The sequence below is a fragment of the Fundulus heteroclitus genome, chromosome 4, assembly GCF_011125445.2.
Source record: "Fundulus heteroclitus isolate FHET01 chromosome 4, MU-UCD_Fhet_4.1, whole genome shotgun sequence".
NCBI classification, from domain to species: domain Eukaryota; kingdom Metazoa; phylum Chordata; class Actinopteri; order Cyprinodontiformes; family Fundulidae; genus Fundulus; species Fundulus heteroclitus.
Window position 1 is genome coordinate 6,991,525 of NC_046364.1, and position 25,858 is coordinate 7,017,382.

The 25,858-nt window shown below is 41.1% G+C and overlaps 1 protein-coding gene across 3 annotated transcripts in view; it reads right to left on the reverse strand.

Annotated features, from left to right (window-relative positions):
- Nucleotides 1-16,021, reverse strand: part of lrp4 (low density lipoprotein receptor-related protein 4) — a 144,374-nt gene extending 128,353 nt beyond the window's left edge. For 2 of the 3 annotated variants that reach the window (XM_021320591.2, XM_012870776.3), the window contains exon 1: nucleotides 15,650-16,020. In XM_021320591.2, the coding sequence (XP_021176266.2) occupies nucleotides 15,650-15,710 (61 nt within the window). In that variant the 5' untranslated portion in view covers nucleotides 15,711-16,020. Of the gene's footprint in view, nucleotides 1-15,649 lie in introns of all 3 variants that reach the window. The other variant, XM_021320592.2, reaches the window with a different exon arrangement.
- Between the last annotated feature and the right edge of the window lie 9,837 nt (nucleotides 16,022-25,858).

Consider the following 25,858-nt stretch of genomic DNA (forward strand, 5'->3'; position numbering starts at 1 on the left):
ATCTGTGCTTAATATGCTCTGTGACATTTAGCATTTTGGACAGTGTCATTTGGATCTTGTATGAGCATCTGCTGCTGTGAGACTCTAACCCTAACTGGCTACATATTACGTTAGCATGTAAATTGCAAGCTCTTAACAGCTGGGATGTACTAGCGAACAATTGTTACACCCCTAACAGTCCTTTGCAATACGAATATAGCAGACATTGATGAAGGTATACCGTACAGCCTTAGCCAAGACTCTGCGCTAAACCAGGCTCAATCCGAATACCCTTATAGAGCAGGGACTCTTTAGCCAAAGTGGAAGTGCGTCAGCGGTCGCCATGATCAGTGCTGTCCAAATAGAGCAGTCAGTAAGGAAGGAGGCAGTAAAAGTAGCCTGTATGCTCACTACCACGGCTAGTTTTGCCTAGGAACCCCACAAAGTCCCTTGCAGTCGCTAAGCTGTCCCGTATTCTGCAGGGGCCGAGTTGGCAACCCTACTCGCATCGTCAAGTGCGCTTCCGTCACGTAATGATGTCGGAGTTTAACGCTGTCCGAATTCAGCACAGCAGTCCGAAGCTAATTTCCTCCCCACAACAGAGTTCTTACTTTTGATCACATGAAAGGTCATGGAACAGGAGCTGAACAGGAGCTACAAGCTATTATAAAGGGTATTTTGATGCAGCCACTGCCTTGGTTTTTGTGACCGCACTGACAATAATGCCTCCGTTCAAAGGGTGGCGCCAGACACACAGTAGAGAGAAATGTGATTCACATGTGATGTAGAGAAGAAAAAACAAGGCTTGCTTTGAAGAAACAGTCCGGTGAAAGCTGTGGTGTCTCAATCTGGATATTTTTTTTTTCCCCCACTCAAGAACGAAAAAGACAAAATCTGCAGTGATCCTGGTGTGAAACCACCATTCTTCGCTCCTCCCACCTTTTGAGCAGATGGTATACAATTCACCACTTTATCACCCCCTGTGCGGTTGTAGTGAAAACTCTACATCTCTGCATGGAACAATGTGGGTACCAGTGAGCTAAAAATAATATGAATGAGCACGAGTCTGTAAGGTGAAAGTGACTTGCATTATACAGACATGGAGAGGTGTGTTAAGGCCTTAAAAGGCACCATAATTTAATTATAAGCCACTCCGTTTTAGTTCTCTGGGTTTTATTTGCATTTTAATTACTAAAAAGCATACTAATTCAATTTTGTTACATAGCAGATGTGAAACGTATGAACGTTTTCAAGAGAACTAATTAGGGTAAGAGTCATGAAACAAATGCTGTATTAATGTCTGAAATATTAAATGAACAATAAATCCCAATAATCAAAAGAGGTTTAACTTACAAAGCAAAAAAACAGCGACTGGATTGAAACATTGTCAGGAATACACAATAGTTTGAGTCTTACGAATCCCTAATCAGGCTAATTAGGGAGCGGTATCAATTTCAGGATTCCTGCTGTTTGTGACTGTCAGTGACAGCGGAGTCCAAGATAAATCACAGTACAAGGACCTGCAAATAAACAACCCTAAACAATGCAGCTTCTGTTACAATATGGCTCCAGTCCTGGGAGACTTGTGGCTATTTGGCAAGGCCATGATGGATGTACACTTCACGACAACTGCAACAAATACAAATGTGTGTGCAGCACGACATGGTCCGCTGTCGATTCAAATTCAACAGCATAAAAGATCTGATTCATTCTTTGATGTATGGACTTTGTTAAAGCAAGATTTCGGTTTGTTGTTTTGTCTGAAAAATCACTGCTGGAGTTCGCTTTTAATACCAGCTTATCAATGTTCCAATCTGCTACTTATAATAAATCCAAACCATAAATGCAGGGTTTTATGGTATCGACTCCTGATAACTGCAGCGTAAATAGTCTATTCGACCCAACAGGAGCCTCTATCAGGCTCTGAGCTCAAATCTGTTCTGAAGATGCTGTTATGAAACACTGAGTGGGAGCTGTAGTATTATACATAGCTGCCAGTGTGTAGGCCAGCTCTTTAATCAGTTCGCTGTAATTGCTGGGATGGACTTTGAACCACAGACATATTTGTCTCCGCTTTTCATCCATGGCTAAACAACCAAAGGGAGGGAGGCGGCAAGCGCTCGGGCCCGGCCATGCGCGGCTCCTGTCCCGGCCCCTGCAAGCAGCCGAGCATGGAGCAGGAATAGTGGGGTCACAAACAAGAAGAAAGAGTTTTGGCTGAGAATGGGACGAGAAGCGAGGGATGTGGAATGGAGGGGGTGGAGAAGAACAGGAAGAAAAAGAAAAAAAAGGGTGGAAAAAAAAGAAAAAGGCGGTGAACGGAGAGGACATGGTGGTACACAAGTCCCCCAGTGGCAGATTGAGAGCTCTGAGAAGCCTGGACAGGAATCTTTTCTGAATACTAAAACCTTTCAGGGAGGCAAACAATGCAAGAGAGACACAACTCCAAAACAGCTCCTTTGAGGCCCCGCAATATATACGAGGCTTTTAACTGCTTCTTGCAAGAGTTGGTCTAATTGGAAGCCGAGGCAATACAAGGCGGGTTTAGGGAGGTGGGAGCAGAGGAGCTAAGGAGAAGAAGAGAGGCAAGGAGGGGTGCTTGATTTAAGAGGCCATTGTTTCAACAAGTACATTCTGCCTCCCTCTCCTTTCTCCTCATGGCCTCCCCTTCAGATGCCCACACTCCACAGAGTCAAAAGGCGGCGTTTAGCCCCTCTGAACGAAGAGGAGCCGGGCTTGTTTTGACACTTTGTCCTCCTTGGCTTCTGTGAAAGGGCTCCGCTTCTATGGGCCACTCAAGTTCATTAGAAAGTACAGCGCTTTCAGCTGCTTCCCCATTCCAGCTCCAGGCCTCAATGGGGCCTCCAAAGCTCTTCACTGTTTGTTTAATAAAGACCCCCACCACCTCCGCAACCACCACCTTCATTTCCCCCACAGAAGCAGACGTAGCCCAGTTACAGCCTCCTGGGTTTGGGGACACTGATTGAGGATAATGAAACAAACAGTAGGAAAAAGATGAAATTTTCCCCCCAAAATGACTCGTTCTTTATGAGCATATCCTTTTCAGTTTGTGCTAAAAGCTCATAACACTAATATTTATTTCCAAGAGCAAAGTTGAGAAGTATGCAAAAAAAGAGTAATAAAAACAAATCAAAGAGCTTAGCGCCCAGCCAAACGTTGCCCAAGAGCAACTACCTCACTTGAAAGGAGGAAGTTCAGCGCTGATACAAGACTGGGGTAACACAATGGCCTAATGAATTTATATGTTTTACCTTTAAATTACACAGGATATACCACATTGATTGTGAACTTTTTTTTAAAAAGTCACAAAAACCTGGAGCTTTAACATGGATGAGTAAACCATTCGAGAACCACTGCAGGTATGCAAATATTATCAGAATTTGTAGGTTTCCTGGCACCAGAATATGATGAAATGCGCAGGTCAAAGCACAAGCAGGTATAGCAACATAAAAGAGTAAAGCGTCCGGTAAAGTACTTCACCTGCAACATAACTCAGGAGTGTGTGTGTGGAGAGTTGGGTTTCAGCTCTCGCACTGTCAGGTGACATCACTGCACGTCAGTAGATGACACATTAGAAGGTCAAACGATCATAAAAGCCCCAAGGAAGGCTCAGCTTCCTCAGTGTGTGTCCCTGTCTAAAAGGAACGAGTATCCCATTATCAGTAGTTTAGGATGGCTGTAAAAGTTGTGAATAGTTCACAATGCTAAGCACGCTGTAGATTTCAATACAACCAGCAGTGAAAAATAAGAGCTGATGGAGAAAAATATGACAATCAACAGTAGACCAGCAGCCGCACGCATCGCAGGAAACCAAAACGTGAGCATAAGCACATTTTTTATGATCGGTAACCAGCGGTAACGGCGGCTAAAGAATACATGCAAAACAGAGTCATAGTCAGACTCTGCAAAGTCTCACTATCTGATCAGCAAAAATCACGTTTTAGAATTTTGTAAACTGTGACAAACAGAGACAAAGAGCTAGACGAGATGAAAAATGTACTGTTCAAAATCCCAAATCTGAAAGAGTAAACACAAGAATCATTTAAACGAAGACAATCCGGCTGCCATAAAACAGCACGAGGGGAACCGGAGGATTTACATGATTTAACACAACACCGTGTCCTCTCCCGCTCATATCAGGTGAGTGGACTATTTGGTCTTTGGACAAATTTCTAATTTTATTAGAAAAATCACCCCAAACTTCTTTGACAACAGTTTGTTCCGCTTCCCATTAATCCTGCATGTCACGCTAGTTTTAATTGCCAAATATGGCCATTGGTTAATATACATCAATTGGTTACTCTATAAAATCAATTCATTTTAACAAAGAAGCAAAAAAATATATATAACTTTTCACGAGAAAAACATTTGATTAACAAAAACAATGTTTGCAGAATGGAAATGATTTGAACTGCTAGATGAAAAAAACAACGGAATAAACTAAGTAAAATCCCACTAACGCAGATCAACCTGCAGTGCGTAAAAGAATCCAACACTTGTACGATCCTCAACCAGCACACAATGTTGTACTCTTATACATTCATTTGTTCATGAATGCAAAAAAAAAAGCCCTTGAATTTAACAGTAAAAGTGATCAAATATACAATGCCTTCTATAGGCTTTAATAAAAGATAAAACATTTTTGTGGCAACATCATGAATGCATTACATGTAATTGATACGTCGTTGTACATAGGAATGCGCAACAACATATGGGTCCAATTATAACCAAAGGTTCTCGGTTATCCTCCCCAACGTTGTTATCAGCATCGCCAAACATGTGAGAGACACTGTAACCTTTGGCCATCAGAGTCACAGTCGGGTTTTTAGTTTCGTGGGCATGATATTATATTGCGGTGATGTGAATTTAACTCCCCGGCGCAGCAGCATATCTCCTACTGACTTCCACGGCCGGGAGGGGGGGGGGGGACATCAGATCTCCAACAGTTGCTTCCCTGCAGTTGTACGACCCGGGTGAGGTGTGGGAGGGAACGTGATACTGATGTAGCACACAAGCTAAGATCAAAAAGTCCACCTCAGGTTCTTTCAGCTGTTGCATCAGAGCTGTGCGATGCACCAAAACAAACCCAAAAAAAACATAAGATTGCCGACTTAACATTGGATTCAGATTAAATTGTAGCTTGTTTTTTTTCCTAAAACATTCAGACCTAACAGAATTGTATCTATAGTTTGCGTGAACACAACAAGGACAATTCATTTCATGCTACTGCGCACACAGACGGTTATTTAATTTAGTGCAGTGCTTGAGGCTCACAAGTGTGCTGGCAAGCAAGTGCAGAAATCTAAGCGTGTGTGGGGTCTCTTTCAAATCATATCACATTCTAATCTTATCTGGAGCTCGAGATGGAGGCTGCGAGTGTGTGTTCCTAAGCCCGGCCTGTGGCTGAGCGGGATGTTTGTGCATGCAGGCATGTTGAAAGCCTTCATTCAGTCACCTTTTGGAGGTAATCTAGGAGACAGCTGCATGCCCCTATGTAAAAGACCCCCGCTGGTGAACAGAGAAGGTGGCCAGGCTGGTTTAAGAAGGCAATCCTGATTGATATATTAGAGTTTTAAGAGCTGAGCAGAAGAGGGGAACAAAAAAAAAAAAAAAGAGATGGACTTGTGAAAACAAAACAAAAATCCCTAAACAGAGAAGCAGTGGCTGCGTGACAAAAATGCTCCAAAATTAGGCATCGATTTCAAGAGTCAGCATGACAATCTAAGCTCAAAATTAACAATATACAGAAAGTGGTTTACAAAAAATGGTTAAATATAACAAGGGGTAAAGTGTTTTATGTTATAAATAAAGAATCTAATTACGTTTTTACCACAGAAATTCATGTCTGGACCTTAACTGTGGCAGTCTAACATAGACTTCCATATCTTCCACTACTGCCTTGTATTTAGCGCCATAGATCTCTACATCAACTCTGCCCCTTATTAGCAACGTCATGCCAACCGCCTGCTGCTGCCACCCCAACGTTCCAAGGCAAGGATGCCCTCCAGACGATGTGCAGTCTTGGTTTCTCCACCACAGGTTGCATACTGCATGTAGGCCGGAAAGTTCAACGTTTAGCCCATCTCAACCTTCTTCCACATGTTTGTTGTGCCCTCTGTGGCTGGAACTGGAAACAGAACTTCTTATAGCTTTCTTGTTACTCCTGCATGAAGATGGAGAGTCACAAAATTCTACCACCAAAACTGTGGATCTCAGCGTCCCCTCCAGGGTCACCATGGGCCTTCTTAGCTGCCTCTCTGACTTATGCTCTCCTTGTCCAAGCCTTTCAGTTTAGGCGGACAGCCACAGCTTCGTAGATTTAAAGACGCACCGTAAACTTTAAATCTCGACATGAGTAATTGAACTGTGCTTGGTAAGATGTTTAAAGACCTGGATACGAACTTAACCCCGCTTTAAACTACTCCACAGCTCTACCGCTGACCTGTCTGCTGGAGCCTTTGTTCTGATTTTTGGTCACGCGTGTTTTTAAGAAACCTCAGGAGCCTTCCCAGAACAGCTGGATTTATACTGAGACTAAATTTCACACAGGTGTCATTTCAAGGCAAATGGTGGCATGTTGTTTTAAACGGTAAAAAAAAACCCAAAGGGGGCGGAAACAAATGTATTCCAGACTTTTACTAAATGTATTTGCAAAAATGTTTGAAATCCATATAAGAGTTTCTTTCATTTTACAGTTGTGTGCTTTGTGTTGGTTTATCATATAAAATTTTAAAATAAAAAAAGGGACTGAGAGAGCGTTGCAAGACAACTGCAAGAACAGGGAAACCCTGATAACAATGTTAAAGGTGCATAGCCACGTTATTTAACTTTTTTATTTATACATCAGTAGCTCACTCTGGTTGCACACAAAGTTTTTATGAAAGATTATCACGTCCTGCTGGTGGATTAGTTGTTTTATGCTTGGTTTTTGCACAGTTTGTTAGTAAATAAAGCCCTCTTTGTTTATGATTTTAACGGCAGTATAACCTGCGCATTCATAGCAGGGGTTAAAACAAGGAAGTGGCCATTGGCTAGTAGCATCTCCCAGCGAAACAATGAAGAAAGGTCCAAGATCCAGTGGGGAGAAAAAAATAAAAAAGCACAAAAAATATGACTCCAAGAGGGAAGAGACTGGAATGTCGCTGGGAATACAGTCTGAACGTTGGTGTTCACTGAAGGAGACGCTAAACCTGCCGAGGCTCAGATATGACGCAGAGACGTGAGTAAATGTTCTGAAATGAGGCTCTTAAAGCTGCTGTTAGATTGGTTGATTTAATTATTAACGGCTGGTCTTCTATCACACCGAGCTGCAGCTTTACTCTGAGGCATTTCAGAGGATCAGGCTCAGTCCTGCATTATTTACAATTGATTTATTAATTAAGCAAATTGGCATTATGATAGTTCTGCGATACTGTCACTAGATGTCGCCACATCTGTTTAGATTTTTTAATCGCGCCAGAGAGCAAATTGTTTTTTCGGATCAAAACACTATCAAGATGGAGGCTTGGTGTATATAACCTTATTTTAATCATGAACAAATGTTTTTTTTTGGTCTTTTTTTATAAGCATATTACGTTGCTATTTACCTTTAAGATCCATCCTGTTGACCCTAAAGCTGTTGTCAGACTAGCAGTCTGTTTTCTTCCATTGCTTCAATAAACAACCCAAATTTAATATTGAGGTTTATGAGATGTTTTAGTTATAATCTTTTACTGCTCCATTTGGACATGTAAAAGCATAATAAAACTAAACCCATTTCCTAAACGCTTTGTGCAGATTTCAGTAGCTCCTTAGAGAAAAATCGTCAAGTATGATTAAAACGAGAGCGAGGTAGAATCGTGTGCAAAGGCCAGTTGGGTAAATGTTACATATATATTAAAAAAAAATGATTACTGACTTCAAAGTTGGGGTGCAGCTCTTTCCCACATCAATAGTCTTTCATTTGTCACGCCAGCCTTCTTGCATCACTTCCCCCTCCTTCCTCCCCTCTTTGGAAACTGTGCTCATACTCGCCATAAGCGTGTATCACAACTTCTAACACCGGCAGGCTCAAGTAGGACGACCTTCTTTTCCTCACCAGTTGCCATGGTGAATTGCGTGTAGCATCAGAGCTCCATTGAAGACGGCTTTTTCTATGAGTCACAACACTCCTAATTCAGAGGAAAAACACTCGGTTGACTCATATCAGCTGTTCTGAACCGAAACACACTTCATGCATCTTAACGTTAATCAAGTGAGAAGTGAAGAGTTCGCCTCAGCCATTGTTAAATATTTTCTTTGGAACAGATGCTAAAATTGGGCTGACTCAATCTTTTGATGTCTTTTTGGCATGATCACAGCTATTTTTGAGGCTTAGCACCTAGTGTGAGCCATTTAAATCCAGATTATCATTTACTTACCGAAAGTGTGTGTGGTATTAATTCAGCATTGGTGGGTTTAGGATGACTCCTCCGGAGACAAACAAAAACCCGACTAACAGCTCTGACATCAATTAGCAGAAAAAGCCTGATCTCCTACCTCCAAGGAGGCTCCGCTAATGGCAGCCTGTTTGCAAGCCGCCATGAAGGCAAGTGAAAAAAACAAAACAAAAAAAACCAAAAAAAAAACATGCATGCACACATACAAAACCCCATTTTGCCCATGACCTCGGAGAGTAAAGAAAGACACTTTATCCAATTAATGCAGATACGAGTCTTTCTCTGGCTGCAGTTATTTGAATCTCGAACTTTCAGCAAATCTGTTTCTGTCAACACTTGACAATCTGGGATGAGAACAAAGGCGTTAAAAGCAAACCGTGCAAGCAGATTTAGTAAATGTTGCTTCTCTGTTGCTTTTATTGTGATGAAAAGCAAGTCTCTCCGCCATGAATGAACCAAAATCACTCAACGTTTTTAAATGCATTTAATCTACTTGGGGCTATTTATATTTAAGACATTAGATGCAGTCATTTTTTTGAGTATTTTAGAACAATTTTGTGTTTTTTTTTTTTTTTTTTTTTTTAAGACTTGGCAGTAATTTTTCACTCTCGTACAGAGGTAGTAGTGCTCAGAGAACATTTCCAAGACTTTCATTTATATCCTTCAACTAATTAACAATTTTGCGCTGACTTCTGGTTTTGGCAAAGATGATTTTTGTAAGTGAATTAAGAGGAAAAAAATATGTACTTAGTGCTGTAAATTGACATTTGTTTGTAACAAAAATTTGGGGTAAGAGCCTTTTGGTTTTAAACATTATTTTAGATTTACAAATGAAAGAAGGTTGAAGTGCAGGCTTATATAGATGAACTTTATGTTTTGCCTCACAACCTTTGAAAAGTTACCAGATGAAGACAAAGTAAAGAAGAGTGGAGATAACAGAGCTTGAGGATCCCAGAAAATCTCTACACTGCTGTCAAGGAATATTTAGATATTTACGCTGACAACCGCAATGAGAAGAATAAAGGCCGATCAGACAAAGATTTTTCCGCCATTGTTCAAACACGATAAGTTACGCAGCTGGTTCTATATCAAACTTAAGGCAAACCTAACTTGAATCAAGAATAAACACGCTAAAGTGCAAACCCAGCTCTCTGTAGCGTTCAAGCTGCTCCTTGCTAACAATTCAGACTGGGTCAAAAAACACCAGAGGAGTCTTTATAACGACATGAAGCCATTTGTCACTGTCAAAAACAGGGGCTTTCAGCAAAAGCTGAACAAAATGGAGCCATGTTATGGAGTCCCCTTTTGTCAGCATTTCAGCCAGCAAATTAGAGCAGTTCTATAAATATAAACGAGTTACAATCCTCAACAAACTATCCAAAGCCTCTGTTATAGCCCCATCTACCAATAATAAGGGTAGGTTTAATACATGAACGGATTCTCAGACAAATAAAAACTGGAGCAACCACTCTGAAAACAGTTAGCTGATTATCCTTTCTGCAACAAGATTCTGCCAGCAGCAGCAGCAGCCGGTTTAAAACTTTTTGTTTAACACTTTCCAGCTTCTTGTCATATCTGACCAGTTACCCTGTCAAAGCTAAGGAAAGGCATCCCCACAGCATGATGCTGCCACCACCACATTTCACCATCCAGATATCAGCAAGTAACAGCTTGCTGATGGCCAAAGCTTCTGCTATTGCACTTTACTACAGATGGTAACGCTAATCTGGTAAAAAAAAAAAAAATAAAATTTGGTCAGGTAGACTATTTGTTCTGGTTTTTTTTTTTAACGCTGACATTTAAGAATATTTATGAACAACATGTTTTTTTTTTAATTAAAAGGAATTTTGTCTGATTTGTCCACTGCTGAATAATACAAAAAAGTTAAACACTCTTGTCTCTCTTATTGTATCTGTAATGAATGGAAATTTCAAAACCCAAGGCGAATATTATAAAGAAAAAAAAAAAAAAAGAAATCACCTTGCAGGTGGTCATTCATAGTTGTAGACAGCTATCCTCAAAGCAACAAAATAAACCATGTCTCCACAAATACAAACAAAAAAAAAATATAAGAAAATTCTGAGGTTTCTGTGGCCTACTTAAGTCTTCTCCAAAAGTTGAGTAAAAAGGGCAATTCCCCTAACTCTTGGTTAAAACCCAAACCATTCAGATGCTGGTGTCACACAAATATAATACCTTTGTCTGCAGAGACAATCCCCTGATGTCTTTATTTTTAATAGAGACAATACAATGGAAAGTAACTTATTTTCTATGACTAAAACCACACTGAGGATGGAAAGAAGCCCTTTGTCTTAACAATCCCCGACCATTCTCCACAAATGTCTTGAAATGTCCCAGTAGAAGCATTATTTCTTAGTCGCAGAGAGTGAGGAGAGAACCTAATGAACAGTTAAGTTACTATGGATCTCTACCTGAGTGTGTCCTTCAAAATGCCTTTGTGTCCCCACTCCCCCCTCCACTGGTGTGCTCAGACAGCGAGTCTCCAGGCCTGCTTATCTTTCTGTCCTCCACAGCAGGCCCCCGCTGAGACAGAGAACCAGAGTTTATTACAGTTTCCAATAATCTGCAACCCCCAAGGAGCTCAGAGTCGCGGTACTTGGTGTGGAAAAAGGGCAGGAGTCTCCTTCCCTACCAAGCCTCTAATGGGCCGCCAATATGATGCATGACAACTGCTACACTGTGAGAATGAGTGGAGACCTCTGTCGTTAATAAATCCAAAACTGAATTTTAAATGAAGCTTCTAAAGGGAATTTTGTTGTTGGTTTAACGAGTTCAAAGACATCCATGCATCGCATTCCCATTTCTGGCCACTTGGTTGGTTGGAGTGCCTGCAACCAACCAAATAGCCTCGGCCAGAACGACCGCTGAGCTAAATTTCAGGTAATCAAGGGAAAATCTATAATTTGGTTTCCTAGAGAAGACATTTTCATTTGTTGTGCCTGGACAGCCCCTTAAAAAAAAATAAACTGTAGCTTGCTTTTGAAACAAATTACAGAGACTAACAACATTTTAAAATTTCTTCAAAATATAATTATCTTGGAAGGCCCAAGAAATCAGAACAAACATGTCTTTTCAGCTTCCTTTCAACTAGCCAGATGATGCAATTAAACGTTGGCCTGCGTTTCTTCCAGCGGCTCATTTCTGTTGCCACAATGAGAACAATTGTTCTCCACGCTGCAAGCCGATGGTGGTTAACTTAGTTTGTCCGTTTGCTGTGTGCGCTGAAAACTGACATCTGTGACAGATAATACAGCGCTGAGCATAATTGAAATACACCCCGGGGCCCGAGATTCATGTTCTGAAACCAGAAACAATCCAGAAGACAAAAGCACGCCCAAGGGTCTCATACAGAGAAGGCCTGAGTTGCGGAGTGAGGGCCAGGTGATTTAGAGGAACACGAGGAGGGTAGAGGTCTGAGGTCTGACATTTATCCATCAGAGAATGTTAGAGCCAGGAGGGGGGGGTGGTGGAAATCAAGTAATCATTGGCTACCTCCACTTGCTACCTTGGAGGTGCAATTCCATCTCCTCAGAAGAGCCACACAAAGCACAGTGGGGGTATCGGGTGGCTGGTTCCCCTTTCCGTTGGCGTAAGCATCAGCATGGCCAAGACCAAGCAAACCGTCTTCAAGATGGTACAAAACTCACCCAGCCCTGCAGCTTTACTGTTAAACATGGCAAACAATCTTGGGAGTTTTTCCCCTTTCCCAAACTCCCAAGTGCGCTAAAAGCCTTTAACCGTAACTACAGAGCCGGAACGAAAGGTAAACGTGCACATCTGCCAAAAAAAAAAAAAAAAAGAAAACAGACAAATTGAAAAGTAATATAAAAATGAAGTCTTGTTTTATAGAAAACAGCCACAGACACATTCTCCAGATCAACATGTTCCAATGAGAGAGAAGTGCTGTGCCCTACAGGGAAGAAGCTGCACCAACAACAATACACAAGAGGGCACAAATCTATCTGCGGGCCGGGTTAGTCATAAATATCAACCTTGCAACACTATTTACATTAGCACAATTACTCAAGGGACACTTAATTAAATGTGGTTTGGAGCATTTCTGCAAGACAATGTCATACGTGTACATTCTAGAGATTGCTGGGCATGCACAACCACGCCTAGAAATCCAATAAAAAAAAAAAAAAACCCATTGGTGAGAGGCGGTTTTAAAATATCCATTGTTAGGAGGCTAATCAATCCAACGACGGTACAGAAGAAGCAGGAAAGGACACAGCGGGTGGGAGCAACCTGAACCAAAGATCAAGCTTCCATTCTCTCCTTTCAGAGCAGCTTTGCTGGAAAATTAATTCCTTGATAGCAAGCGTTGCATCTTTTTCCAGTGAAGTCTATTGGGGTCTATTGAGAAAAGGGGTGGGAAAAGAAAAAAAAAATCAATCAGATCAGTTTCTCCCTCCCGTTTAGATCCTTCAATGCAAGTTGGGGTTTCTCAAGCGACCAGCCAGTTTTGGCTTTATAAAAAAAAAAAGCCCTAGGACAGTTTCTTGCTGGTTATTAAGCAATCACACCGAAAATCCTCTGCTGTAAATCCTGATTTTATGGTGAGCTGTGATTTGGACTCTGAGTTTTGGACCAATTCAATTCCAAGATGAAATCCTTGGATCAATAAGAGAGAAATAAGATTTAAAATAATACCCATTTTCTATTTTTCTTGTTTCGAAAGCCTCATATAAAGAAAAAAACAACTTTATTTTGGAAGTCTACCCAGCCGTCACAATCATACAGTACTTCTGTATGAATATTTATTCTACAGTTGAAGCATTATTGAATACATTGAGCCTTCTATACCTTTCCCAACATATCAGAACTATCTTCTATCAGGCTTGCTTCAAAACGCTAGATGTGGAACGTCTTCTTTGGGGCAAAAACATTGGTTCCGATCAATAGCAGATCAGTGAATGAAAAGGGGCCCCTGTGGGAATTACAGGAGTGGGAGAGCAGAAGTGCCGTCCCACAGCACACCATTAAACTGCGGAACACACTTGCCAACATGCCATTAGTCCAACTCAGCCTGTTACTTCAAGGCCAGTGGACTTGGCTGAGAAGGCATTTTGACCTCACACACGTTAGACATGGACACAACACACACACACACACACACACACACACACAGAACAGGGGAGCCATCCTGTCTACAGCCATCAGCATCTACACCATCTACAACGACTCTTGGAAGAAACGCCTATAAGATGAGTTACACCAGCATTTAATTCTCCTTTGGGTTAAGAAAGTATCTTTGAACCGAATTAAAATCAACACAATTTGATAAATTACAGCCCCAGGCTATCCCCAGTCAAATGGAACCAGCGTCTGACTTTGATTGTGCTATTTAGAGAAGGTGACTCTAAAATTATGGCATCAACCTCGTTTTTCATCCTTTTTAAACCAAACACAAAATTGGCTCTTTTGTAATTAGGTTAAATAATCAAAAAGCATCTCATCCTAAAGAAAGGGGGGAAACTTTGTTTTTAGTGTGTATAACTTGACAAGAAACGTAGCAAACTTTAAAATCCTGATTTGAAAATAAAAAGGTGACCGTCATCTATCAACGGCGTCATCACGCGAACAAAGACCTTTAGTGGAGATGCACAATTTATCCTCCGCTTAAAATGCCAGCAGAGGCCTATTGCAATCAGAGACGGCAGACAAAGACGTGTTTTATACGTGACACACGCCCGGCAGACTTAATTGCTTTATGACAGAACAAGTCCATAATCAAAGCAGGACGGCTCCCAGCTCCAGATAAGGAGGGGTTTGTGGGTATGTGTGTGTGTGTGTGTATGTGTGTGTGTGTTGGTGAGAGGGGGAGGAGGGTGGGGGGCATTATTAACTACATCTGAAAAAAAGATGAGAAGCCCAACTGTTAATAGGCTCATCCATTGTACCTTTTGTTTTCGGTGGCGATATCGACTCATATCTCGGTGACATTTCGCAGACGGTCTTCTTCTGACATTTAGGAGATGTCACACTCGCGGCAAACCTCCTTTTGAGATCCGACCAGATAATTACAGATGTAATTTTCGCTCGGCTGTCAGGTAAATCTCCATGACATGTCAGGGAGCACGGCACCGGGCATCCATGTGTATGATAATGCTGGGCCCCGTCTGCTTGTGTGTGTGTGTGAGTGTGTGTGTGTGTGTGTGTGTGTGAGAGTGTGTGTGAGAGAGAGTGTGTGAAAGGCTTCAGTGAGTCCTGGCATTCCAGCGGCTGTTCTAACATGTTGTAAACACAAGGTGTTGGAGAAACATTGGACAGGGGGTGGTGGAAAACCCTCATACTTATGACAAGTGGTCCTGAAGGGGGATCAGGGTGGTGGGGGGGGGGGGGGGGGGGGCACAGGATCTAAGCTACACCTCTCTCCACCTGCAATGAGAGCACAATAGGCTTCATATCAGGAGATTAATCCCGCTGTCGCTTCCCTGGAACCCAGGAGGCTTTTCATAGCGGTGCTCCCAACTTTTCCAGCTCAGAGAAACAGAGAACTGAAACCCCGAGATTTCACGCATCCGACGCCTCATTTCCAGCATCCATGGAGGTAAGTCAAGCAAAGAGCTCTCTGCCCGATTCCAGGACGGATAATTTGTTCCCACATCAGTTTATGCTGGTAAAATATTAAATAAATAAAGAAATAAAATCAGCCCCAAGGCGAAGATCTGACAGCAGCTGGCGTATGCACACACCTCCAATGCTGCAGGAGCCCAAATGCAGGCTTGATTTTAAAACACATTTCAAGTCAGCGCAAACTTGCGCTCCGTAGCATCACGGTAGGATTTCATGCAAAAAAAAAAAAAAAAAAAGTCACAATAGAGCAAAGTCTTGTTACACAACAAACAAAAATCAACAAAAAACAACACGCCGCTCAGACCAGCCACTTTATGTTTTGTTTCAGAATGTTTTTTTTTTAAAATAGTGCATCGATCAAGGGAAATGAAACATTTCTCACCCCGAGTCCCTTTCAATCACCAACCCTGCGTCCCCGCTGAGGGGGGAAAGTTAGCTGCTGCTGGGTCTGGCTGTCTCAAAGTGTCACAATCCAGGGGAAATATTCATGCTTTTTATATATATATATATATATATATATATATATATATATATATATATATATATACACATATCCACCTGGGTCCACCTCTTCCACAATAACACGCACACAGGGCAGTCTCAAGCCCGACTCTCAGCGCCGTCTCTCTTACCTGGACTCTGGCTGACAAACAAAGTTGCCAGGACGCCCCACAGCACGGCGGCCGGCTGCATCTTGCGCCCCTCTTCTCTCTCGGCTCTTCTCTGGGCTTCTCGACCCCCCGGTCCTCTCTCTCCCCCCCACCCTCCTCTCTTTATTCTCTCCCCCTAAACACTAAACAAATACCGACGGACTTCTTTTCACATGAAGACGCTCTCCCCCCGGCTCGCACCCTAACCTCTTGGCATGACTGACTTTTTCTTCCCCTTCTGCCCCCCTCGGTCTCCTCCGCCTCCTCCGCGCCGGTGAGAAAGCAGCAACGCCGGGATTAAAAAGTTAACTCTGAGCGGAGCAGCGCAGCCGCGGTCTCCAGCATGTTGTGCAGCGGCTCCCCGACGGTGTGGATGGCAAAAGGAGCCCAGGACTGTACCACAGCGGAGCTGGGAGGGGAGTTCACACTGCTAATGAAGCCACTGGAAGTTAACATCTGCATAAGTGGCCAACAGTAGGGGGTGGTTACTTTTTAAAAGTGGCAAAACAGGGGAAATGTAGTTGGAAGTTATGTAGCGTCATTTTTCTCTACGTCGCGTCTCATCTCACGCCCGTCCTGCGCGCCCCCGTCCCTTCGCGAATGGGCTCGTCCAAAATCTCTGCCCTTGTGTCATTTGTTAAATTACGTCTTTCGGTGGGTTCGCAGAAAACAGAGCGCCGCGTCAGAGACGCGAATAAACAGCCTGTCGCTCGCAAGTTAAAACTTATTTTCTGACTCTTTTTTTTCTTTCCCATGTAGTGGAGGCTGGAGAGGAGAAGAAGCGGAGCGTTAAAAAAAAAAAACTTTTCTGTTCTCACTTAAGTAAATGGAGGCGAATGACAGAGTGGCGGGTTTTAGAGTAGAGAATAATGACCAAAAGATGAGGTCATTACGCAGTCATTCATCCCGCAAATTTGCACAGAGCTACCAAAGGGACCTTATGGTGATATTAAAATCTAATTAATTCCAACAATGTTCTAGCAGATGCATGGTTTGCTTTCCTAGAATTGCACAACTTTCCATCGGCTGAGAGTGATATAATTTTACGACAAATATATGCCTGGCAATAGTTTCAGAAGATCTTGCTGCACGCCCTCTCTCAGTCGTTGGGTGAGAGGTGGGACACACACACACACACACACACACACACACACACACACACACACACACACACACACATTAGAGCTATTTAGAGAGAACACATAACAGACACCTCTGCACTGTGGGAGAGATACCACACAGGCCCAGCGTTCTGGCTCCTCACAGAAAGACCCCAGGCTGGGATTTGAACCCAGAACGACACCCTGCAAGACACCACCAGCTGCACCATCACGCAGGCCGTTTCAAGCAGTTGCCCTTGCATATTGTCAGTTCTATTCAGGCATAATCATTTGTGAATGTATGTCAAGTTAAATTCGAACATCTATGCATCGTCAGTTATCTGAGATCAGTCCATAGAGGTAACAGGTCCAGGACCAAAATCCAGCCATTCGTCCCCTCCAACTACAATTTCCAGCTCATTCTGCGTAAAAAGGGCTTTGCTGTCCCTCCATCGACATCTTAACCATTGTCGTCGCACGCACCAACTCTAATAGTAGTAGAAGGCCTGGACGTCTTCCCCAGCCAGAGGTACAGCATCATCCCCTCGACCTACAGCAGCACCAGGTGACCTCATGCTTAAAGAAGGTCAGTATCAACAAGGCTGCATGCCCAGACATGGTGTCAGGTCGGACGCTAAAAACATGTGCTGACCAACTTGCAGAGGTTTTTCTGACAGAGGTCGATCTGACATCTTCAACCTCTCTCTGCAGCTCTCTATAGTGCCTGCCTGCCTGAAATCATCCACCATCGGCCCTGTTCCCAAAAAAAACAACCCTCATCTGCCTCAATGACTACCGTCCTGCTGCCCTGACCCCTGTCATCATGAAGTGCTTTGAGAGGATCCTACTGCTGGCCTGGACAGCCTGCAGTTCACCTACTGGGAGAATCACTCTCTACACAGGATGCTTTCTCCCTGGCACTTCACTCAGCTCTGACTCATCTGCAGCATCCCAACATCTATGTTACGATGCTATTCGTAGACCTTAGCTCAGCATTTAACACTGTGCCCTCCCTCAGACATGCTGGCCCTGTAGCTCCACAACGGGGACTTTCCACTAAGCTGTTAAAAAACATCTACAGTGCTACAATAGAAAGCATTTTGTGTCTCGGCGTAACAGTGCGGTATGGGAGCGGCACAGTGCAGGAGAAGAAGGATTTAGCACGGGTGGTGAGGACAGCACAGGGGATAGTGGGATGACGTCAACAAGACCTGTACTCACCACCCACCCATGTCCCACTTCCATCAGGTAAACGAACAGACTTAAAACAAGCTCAATTCCCAAAGCTGTGAACCCCCCCCTCCTCAAAACCTTTCAGAAAGCATTCTGTTGAGTGGGTTGTGTAACACCTAGTGTTAAAAACTGATCCAGGAAAAGAGCATCATGCCGATAGTCTAACATGGCAGTGGTTCTTGTGTACTGATCTGGGTCTGCTTTGCTGCTTCAGAGTGGCTTAGACAACCGTTTTCCCTCAGTAAATGAAATCACTGGTTCAAAATTGCCTTTTATATTTACTCATTAGATTTTTGTCTGATATTAAGATTTGTTTGATGATCCGAAACATGTAAGCATAACAAAAATGCAAAATGCATTTTGCAAATACTCATTTCGCAAAGCACGATTTATGGGTAAAAGTTAAAGAGTTGGTGGTAACTTGTGATTGAGAAAAGTTTCTGTGTTGCAGCAAGAATTACAGCTTGTGTCTGGCTTTAACTGGTTTAGCATTAGTGCTAAAGGTAAGTCATTAACCTGCTAGCGAGCATAGCTTCTTAAAGATTAGATAACAATGTATGGCACATCTTTCCGTTGTCACTGAAAAGGTACTTCTACATTATAAACTGTATGTTCTCTAATCGGAAGCCAGTTCTTCTGTTTTGTTTCCTTTTAACGCGGCAGGACCAACCAGATCAGCAAACTTATTTGGATAATTTAATTAAGGCAGTACAATTTCAGAAAATCAATTGGAATTTAACAGTTTTATGTAGGTGTCTTTTAGGTGATAAACCATCAGAAAAATCTATTTAGAAACATTGATCAAAATCTATCCTTGTAAAACTGATTTACAAATTGCATTGGTTAAATGCCGGAGTTTATTTTATCACTAATCTCATTTCTTAGAAGCAGCTCACTGTAGGTATAGAAGAAGACTTCTTCAGTTCTACTTTATTTAAGCTATTGTGTAGAGCTCTGGTAAAATAGTTGCAAAATCCCATTGCACTCATGTTTTATTAATTTGCAGGGTTGTTACACTAAGCTTAATCAGAGTTGGAAATTAATCTTCTTTAACTCACACAATTGATGATTTTGGGATGAATGGGACTAGATAGGTTTGCACTTCCTCCAACTCCTTTTCAAAAAAAGAAACTAAATCAGCAAAGTACATTTTCAATTATTTTATTGAAAAAAAATAATAACGTACACCCCATAATTCTTCAACTCTGTCCCAAAAATGTGAAATTCAAAACTTTCTTGGAATTTTATCTCTGGAAATCTGTAAAAATAAGGGTGAATAGCTTCAGTGTGGTAGCTTTTAGTGTTTATATATAAAACACTCAGAGTCCAGAGTCTACGTATTCCTGCTTTTCTTTGTCGGTGCAAAGGGAGCTGTCGACCCCACTATCTAATTATAGGGCAGCTTTAGTTGGGACATGAGCTTCAACGTTCCTAAACAGGCCATCATCATTCCGCACACGCCTTTCCTCCGCTTTCCTGTGGAGCATCCATCAGAGAATTGCATTTCATCCCAACAGAAGTGGTCTGTGCCGCCACATATTTCAGATTTAATGCAGAGCGTTCTAACCAGCGATGCCATGACCAAAGGAATGCATTTTTTTTTCTCAACAAAAATCAAAGGAGCGGTTGTGGGATTTGTTTTTTGAGTACAAAAAAAAACAAAAACATAATCATACACAGTATAGGCTAAATAAATTGACTGACTTTGATTACATTTTTGAATTTAAGATCTGGTGAAGGTACATAAAGTCGAACGAGTATGTTTAAAGTGTACACATTGTTTTGCTTACGAGAAAGGAGAGAAGCGGTCCTCACTAAGGTCTTTAAGTGACAGACCAGCTGTTTTACATCCAGCTGCTGTTCAATCCTCAGAATATAATCTTCGTTTCAACCACTGCCCACTTATTAATACAGGGTCGTATAAACAGGAACAATGCAAATAAGTAAAAAAAAAAAAAGATTTTGATACATTTTTAGGGGATTTTAGGGAAGAGGGCTTACTTGCTTGTTTACTGTAACAAAAAAATAACAATTTCATTTTCTTCTGTACTCCCTCTCTGACACACATCTGACATTTAGAGCCGTTGAACCTTCTATTCAGGTTCAAGTTGAAAACTTAAAAAAAAAAATCAAGAACTTTCAAATCTTGTTTTCTTTCTCTCTTTGCGCTTTATAAAACAGGTTTTTAAATTATTTTTTCTTCATTCTTGGGTGTAAATTGGATTTTTTCTGTAAAAGACTGCAATAGTATGTTCTTCCCCTTGCAGATCATTACAATATTACTCTATGTTAGAGATGCAAATTTATGCAGCTCAACGTGAAAGATTATTGTGCAGGAGAGTGACAATGAGGATCTGTCTGCAGAAAAGCAAGGTAACTTTTTCTCTTTAGGTGAGGTTCAATCCAGTTGTCCAGTTAAAACATTGGCAGTTAAAAAATTCACACCAGGCATGTTACGCCTAAATGATGACGAGAAATTAGACCTATTTCTCCAGACCTCCATAAAACAGTTTGAGAAAGATAAGAGTAAATCTGTCATGTTGTAATATGAATGTTGCCTCGTGTGTTTAAGATCTTTTGCCAAAGCCAATCAGGAAAGTGTAAATCCCTTTACTTAAAGACTGTCCATGATTTATTTCAGCCATTTTTCCAACTGGATTTAAAAATTGTTCTCCAAAGATTGTGAAGGAAAATAAAGCTGAAACCAGGATAATAAACAACATATGGTTTCCAAAAGCCAAAGACATCCTCCAAAGTTCTTTTAGACTATTGGATGGGGGTAAAATAGTGGATGGTGTTGCAGAACAATTAACTCTATGGAGTGATTCTTGCAGACCAACGTGTCTGAAATGAATAGAATTACCTGTCCAATAAAAGACATTGAACATCAGCTAAGGCTCTTTTAATGAAAAAAAAAAGTTTCTAGCAATTTAAATGTATGAGAGAAATGAATGCCAATACTTTTGATTTTAATAAAACTAAGGCTTTGAATTAGTCCACTTTGCTGAAGTAAACTGATTTCCGACAGTGCTTCAGTGCTTGCTTGTAATGCTTCTGAACTTTTCCTTATAAGCTTTTGTCATATTATTTTTTCACTGGTTTGGATGCTGTGATAACCAAATTAGTTCTTATGTTAGAGCCACTGACTGAGCTTTTCGATGCCAAACAATTGGCCATAGTGAGTCGGTGTAAGGTAGAGGTAGCAGATGTGCACCCCTCCGCTGGTCATGGTCCCCGAAGTCACTTTGACATGTTATCTAAAGTGTGGGAAACAAATAACGTCTATTTTGAAAAAAGCAACAACAGCATTTATTTAGCTTAGAAAATCTGAAGCAAATTTTTAACCACTGTCCAGCCAAAAAAGCATAGGATGAGAGCACAAAATATAAAAATAAGTAAACGGTACTGTGTAATATGCCATTACGTTGTAATTCAATTTGGTAAATATCATTAAAAAAGTCTACCCGCGGCTAAATGTTTGTGAAATAACGTTCTTACTTGCGGATATGGGTAATTTCCAATCACGTACCTGGCGGTTGGTGTTAAATAGTTCAAGGTTAAACCTCTCTTAAGGATTCCACATGTAACATTTCTCCTTTTCTCCACACCGCTTTGCAAATGTCTTAGTGGGATAGCCTGGAGCACATTCTCATTACAGCAAAGTCAAATAGGTAGAAGCTTTGGATTTGGTTAACAAGGCAGAGATTAAAGATCCGTTTTTAGTAATATGGAGGTATGTAATTGTTCTTTATTTTACCAAGGACTTATATTATGTCTAAAGTGATTAAAAAGTTTGAGTTATGCTTCTCTGATTTGTATATTTTCTGTCACTTTAAGAGACCACTGGTTTTGGACGTGGTTTGGGTCAGAGCAAAATGTCGCAGTCAGAGTAAATGTAGTGTGTGTGTGTGTGTGTGTGTGTGTGTGTGTGTGTGTGTGTGTGTGTGTGTGAGAGAGAGAGAAGAGAGTTTGCATGTGCACTTACGGGAGTATGGAACAAAGACGTGACCTTTCCTCCTCACCACTTGCTTAGACAAAATATCAAAGGAGATTAACACGTGATTTAATTAATTTTCTGAGGATCTTTTTTCTGCTCTCACAAAGATCCCCCCTTTCACATATGACATTCAAGATAATTAGAGTGGATGGGAGAAATAAAAGAGGGATCACATGTCTCAAGAAATGTACAAAACGTTCATACCTGCAAAATCACACCACTTTTCTGAGGTCAAGTTGTGAAGCCCATGTGGTATATTTAGATTTTTTTGCAAACTGATCTCTTAACCAAAGCACAAAAAAACTATTTTTCCCTTATTCAACTATAAAAACTCTTGTTATTCAAGCACTGTTTTGTTTCATTGAATTACACAGTTTTTAGGTAATCACAAGTTTGACTCTTTAGAATCCCTAACAAAATTATTTGACAATATGTTTTACCTTGCATGCACCACAAACACTGTAAAAAGTAATTACTGTCACAACATTGAACTTGGAAAATGAACAATTTTGATTCAGCATGCACATTTAAAAGAAAAATGCAATAGTATTTGGCCATCATGAATATGTCAACTGCTCTCATTCCCAATAAAAGCTGAATGTAAAAAAGAAAAAACAAAATTCTAAATCTGAGTACAAACTTAGATTGCACCAGTCATTCATTTACTGAACTATTAAAATGCAAACACAAACCGAAGCTATAAAAATGCCACCAACACAAAAACCATACAGTTCATGTTTCCCCGTAGCACATCTGTCACCGTCATTAAAGCTTGTAAAAGCTAGTGGAAAAATATTTTTTATTTTTTATTTTTGGGAAAAAATTTCTCATTTACAGCCCTTTACTGAACAACGTTATTTAAAACCTCCAAATTGCATATTTAACAGATACATATATGTTCCCCCTTCACCTCTAGGATGTGCTTTGGTCCAACAAACTCAACAGACGTAGGAGAAGTTAATGGATGCCTTCCTCTTTGCATATTAGAGCTTCAGGTCACGTTTCTGGGTGTGTCATCAGACTCTGATGACTGACAGTGCTCTTCCAAGTTACTCTGGATTCCTTCAGGCTACTGTGGTTAAAATGCCATCAAACCTTCTCCCAGATTGCTCAGGGTGTGATACTCAAACGCCTACTGATCCCGTTAGCAGCTGTTATTTTTTTGCTCATTGAGAAACTGTGTCACTCCTTGCACATTTCCAGTGTTGATGTTAAAATATTTCAGCACAAGTCTGCATTAAAAACACGTTTTTTTTTTTTTTTTTGCACAGATCAGTAATGTTCTGAAGCCTTATGCTTAAAATTCATGAAGTGTGTAGCTGGAATCGAAGTCTATTTAAATTTGATAAGTGAAGATGACAACGATGATCTAAACGGTTCCAACATTTGAGGGAAAAAATTTAAACGTTTTATGGAGAATTTCAGAGGGTGTTAAAACTTTTTTGGACTTGAAATATAAATAAATGTCATGTGTCTATAAAGTCCTATGCATATGCATAAGACAAATGTTTTATCTAATAATGAGATAGTAATATTCAAAGAACGATAGTAAACTTTTTATCAAGGTACAGTAAAAAATGGTTGTATTTTAATAATTCTGATCATTCAATATCTCACTATGGTTTGTTAAGGCATGAGTTTAGTCTAAATTGGCAGCTTCCAAGGAGTTGTCCTTAATACATAATCTGGAGAATGTTATTTTTGAAGGAAATGCAAATAAAAACCCTTGAAAAAGTATATTTTAGCCCTCTTCTCTCCAATGTTACTGAAATGATTTTCACGGACTACTTCCAAGATTATCTTGGCTCGGGGAGCCGTTTTGATGTACTTCCTCAGGAGTTAAAGTAGTTGTGAAAAAAAAACAAAAAAAAAACAGACCTAAAGCTAAACATTTGCAACAGAATTCGCAGAGTTTCATGAAAGAAAGAACAAACGGACGTCGTTGTATAAATGTAAGTAAGGAACCTATGTCTTTTATCCGGAGAAGAGGTAACGTCAAAGCCTTATGGCCACAAAGTTTTTTCTTTTTCTTTTTTTTACACATGAGAGACAGAAACACATGATCGCAGCTTTAATCTGCAGCTGGAACTTTTAAACACACTGAGTGGTTCTTCAGTAATGTCAGTGTAGACTGAGGCATCTTTTTTCCAACTCTCTTTCTCGGTCTTTTGGTTTTTCTGGGCATGATGTAACCAGAAGCACCCTTATTAAATTTAGCTGGGGAACCCGACCACACCGCAGTCCACATGGCCGGGACTGGCTGCTGCTGCACCACACACACACACACACACACACACACACACACACACACACACACACACACACACACACACACACACACACATCCTTGTCCACACTACATCCATCATTCACACCACTTCCTATGTTCACCCTGACTCTCCATCTCCTCTCTCTCAACTCCTCTCTCTATGCTCTCAACCCTGACTCTCTCTCTCTCTCTCTCTCTCTCTCTCTCTCTCTCTCTCTCTCTCTCTCACTCCATCCTGCTGCGGTGTGGTTCGGAGCCTAGCAGCCTGTTCTGCGGCCTGGATAACTACAGGGCTTTTCTGTGTACGGTTTATTTTTGTGGATGCTCTGCTTTCTCCTTGTTCTCTTTGTACAATGGGCCCTACACATGTACGCTTTTGCCTCGCCGTTGACCTTTCATAGCGTGGAGACTTGGGTTTTGACCACAATTTCCAAAGAGGAAGGTCTTCTTTCCTAAAAGCGGATCGGCTGTCATTTTTGGCACAGTGACAAACCGTCTGCTCCGTTTCAAAGAACCGCGCTGGTAATCAGAATAAGTAATTTGTGGTAACTCACATGTTATATCAGTTTTTTAAAAAAATAATCTATTCAATTATTTGTTCTACAAATAAAAATCCAAAGAGTATGCAACATTTACAGCCCCTTGCTCTAAAACAATAAAATCCAGTGTAAACAACTGGCTTGAGAAGTTACCTTATTAGTAAAAGTAGTCCATTAGTGTGCAAATTAATCTTAGCATACAACGTATATAATAACTGCTTGTTAAGGCCTCAGATGTTTGTTAGAGAACATTGGTGTACAGACCAGGGAACACACCAGACAGGTCAGGGGTACAATTGTGGAGAAGTGAAAAGCATGGTTGGGTTAAAAAAATAATATAATGACATATAATTCAGCAGTTTTCAATCTATCATTTACGAAAGGTAAGATTATTTCACAAATGCAAACCTACAAAGACATGGCCATTGACCTAAACTGACAGGAAGTGTGTTAATCAGAGAGGAGGAGCAGCAGGGATCCAAGCGCAGGTAGACAAATATTACTCGGCAAGAACAGAGCAATTGCTGAGAGTAAGCCATGAGTGTTTAAAGCTTGCAGAAAGTCAGACAGAGAACAAAGCAAACATGGGGATGAGTGGTAAAACTAGACTAATATTGTATATTTTGGCAAATATGCAAAACAACGTAACATTGCACATCAGCTTTAACACCACACCCTTGGTAAACATGGTGGTGGCAGCATCATGCTGTGAGGATTCTTCGGCAGGAGCGGTGGAAGGCGGTGAGAGTAACGGTGGTTATGGATCCACAGCAGTACTGGAAGAGAACCTGTAAAAAGTAAGGCTTCCAGTGTATCTGCCACTGTGAAAGCAACCCTAAATGTACAGCAGGAGCTACCATGGAATTGTTTAGATCGAAGGATGCTCATGTTTTACAAAGGCCTAGTCAAAGTCCAGATCTAAATTACATAAAGTATCTGTCACGACACTTGAAATTTGATTTTCACAGATATTTTCCATCCAAACTGACCAAACTTTGCAAACAAGAATATGCAACACTTTAAGTCTGTAAATGTGCAAAGAGGGATGCTGTG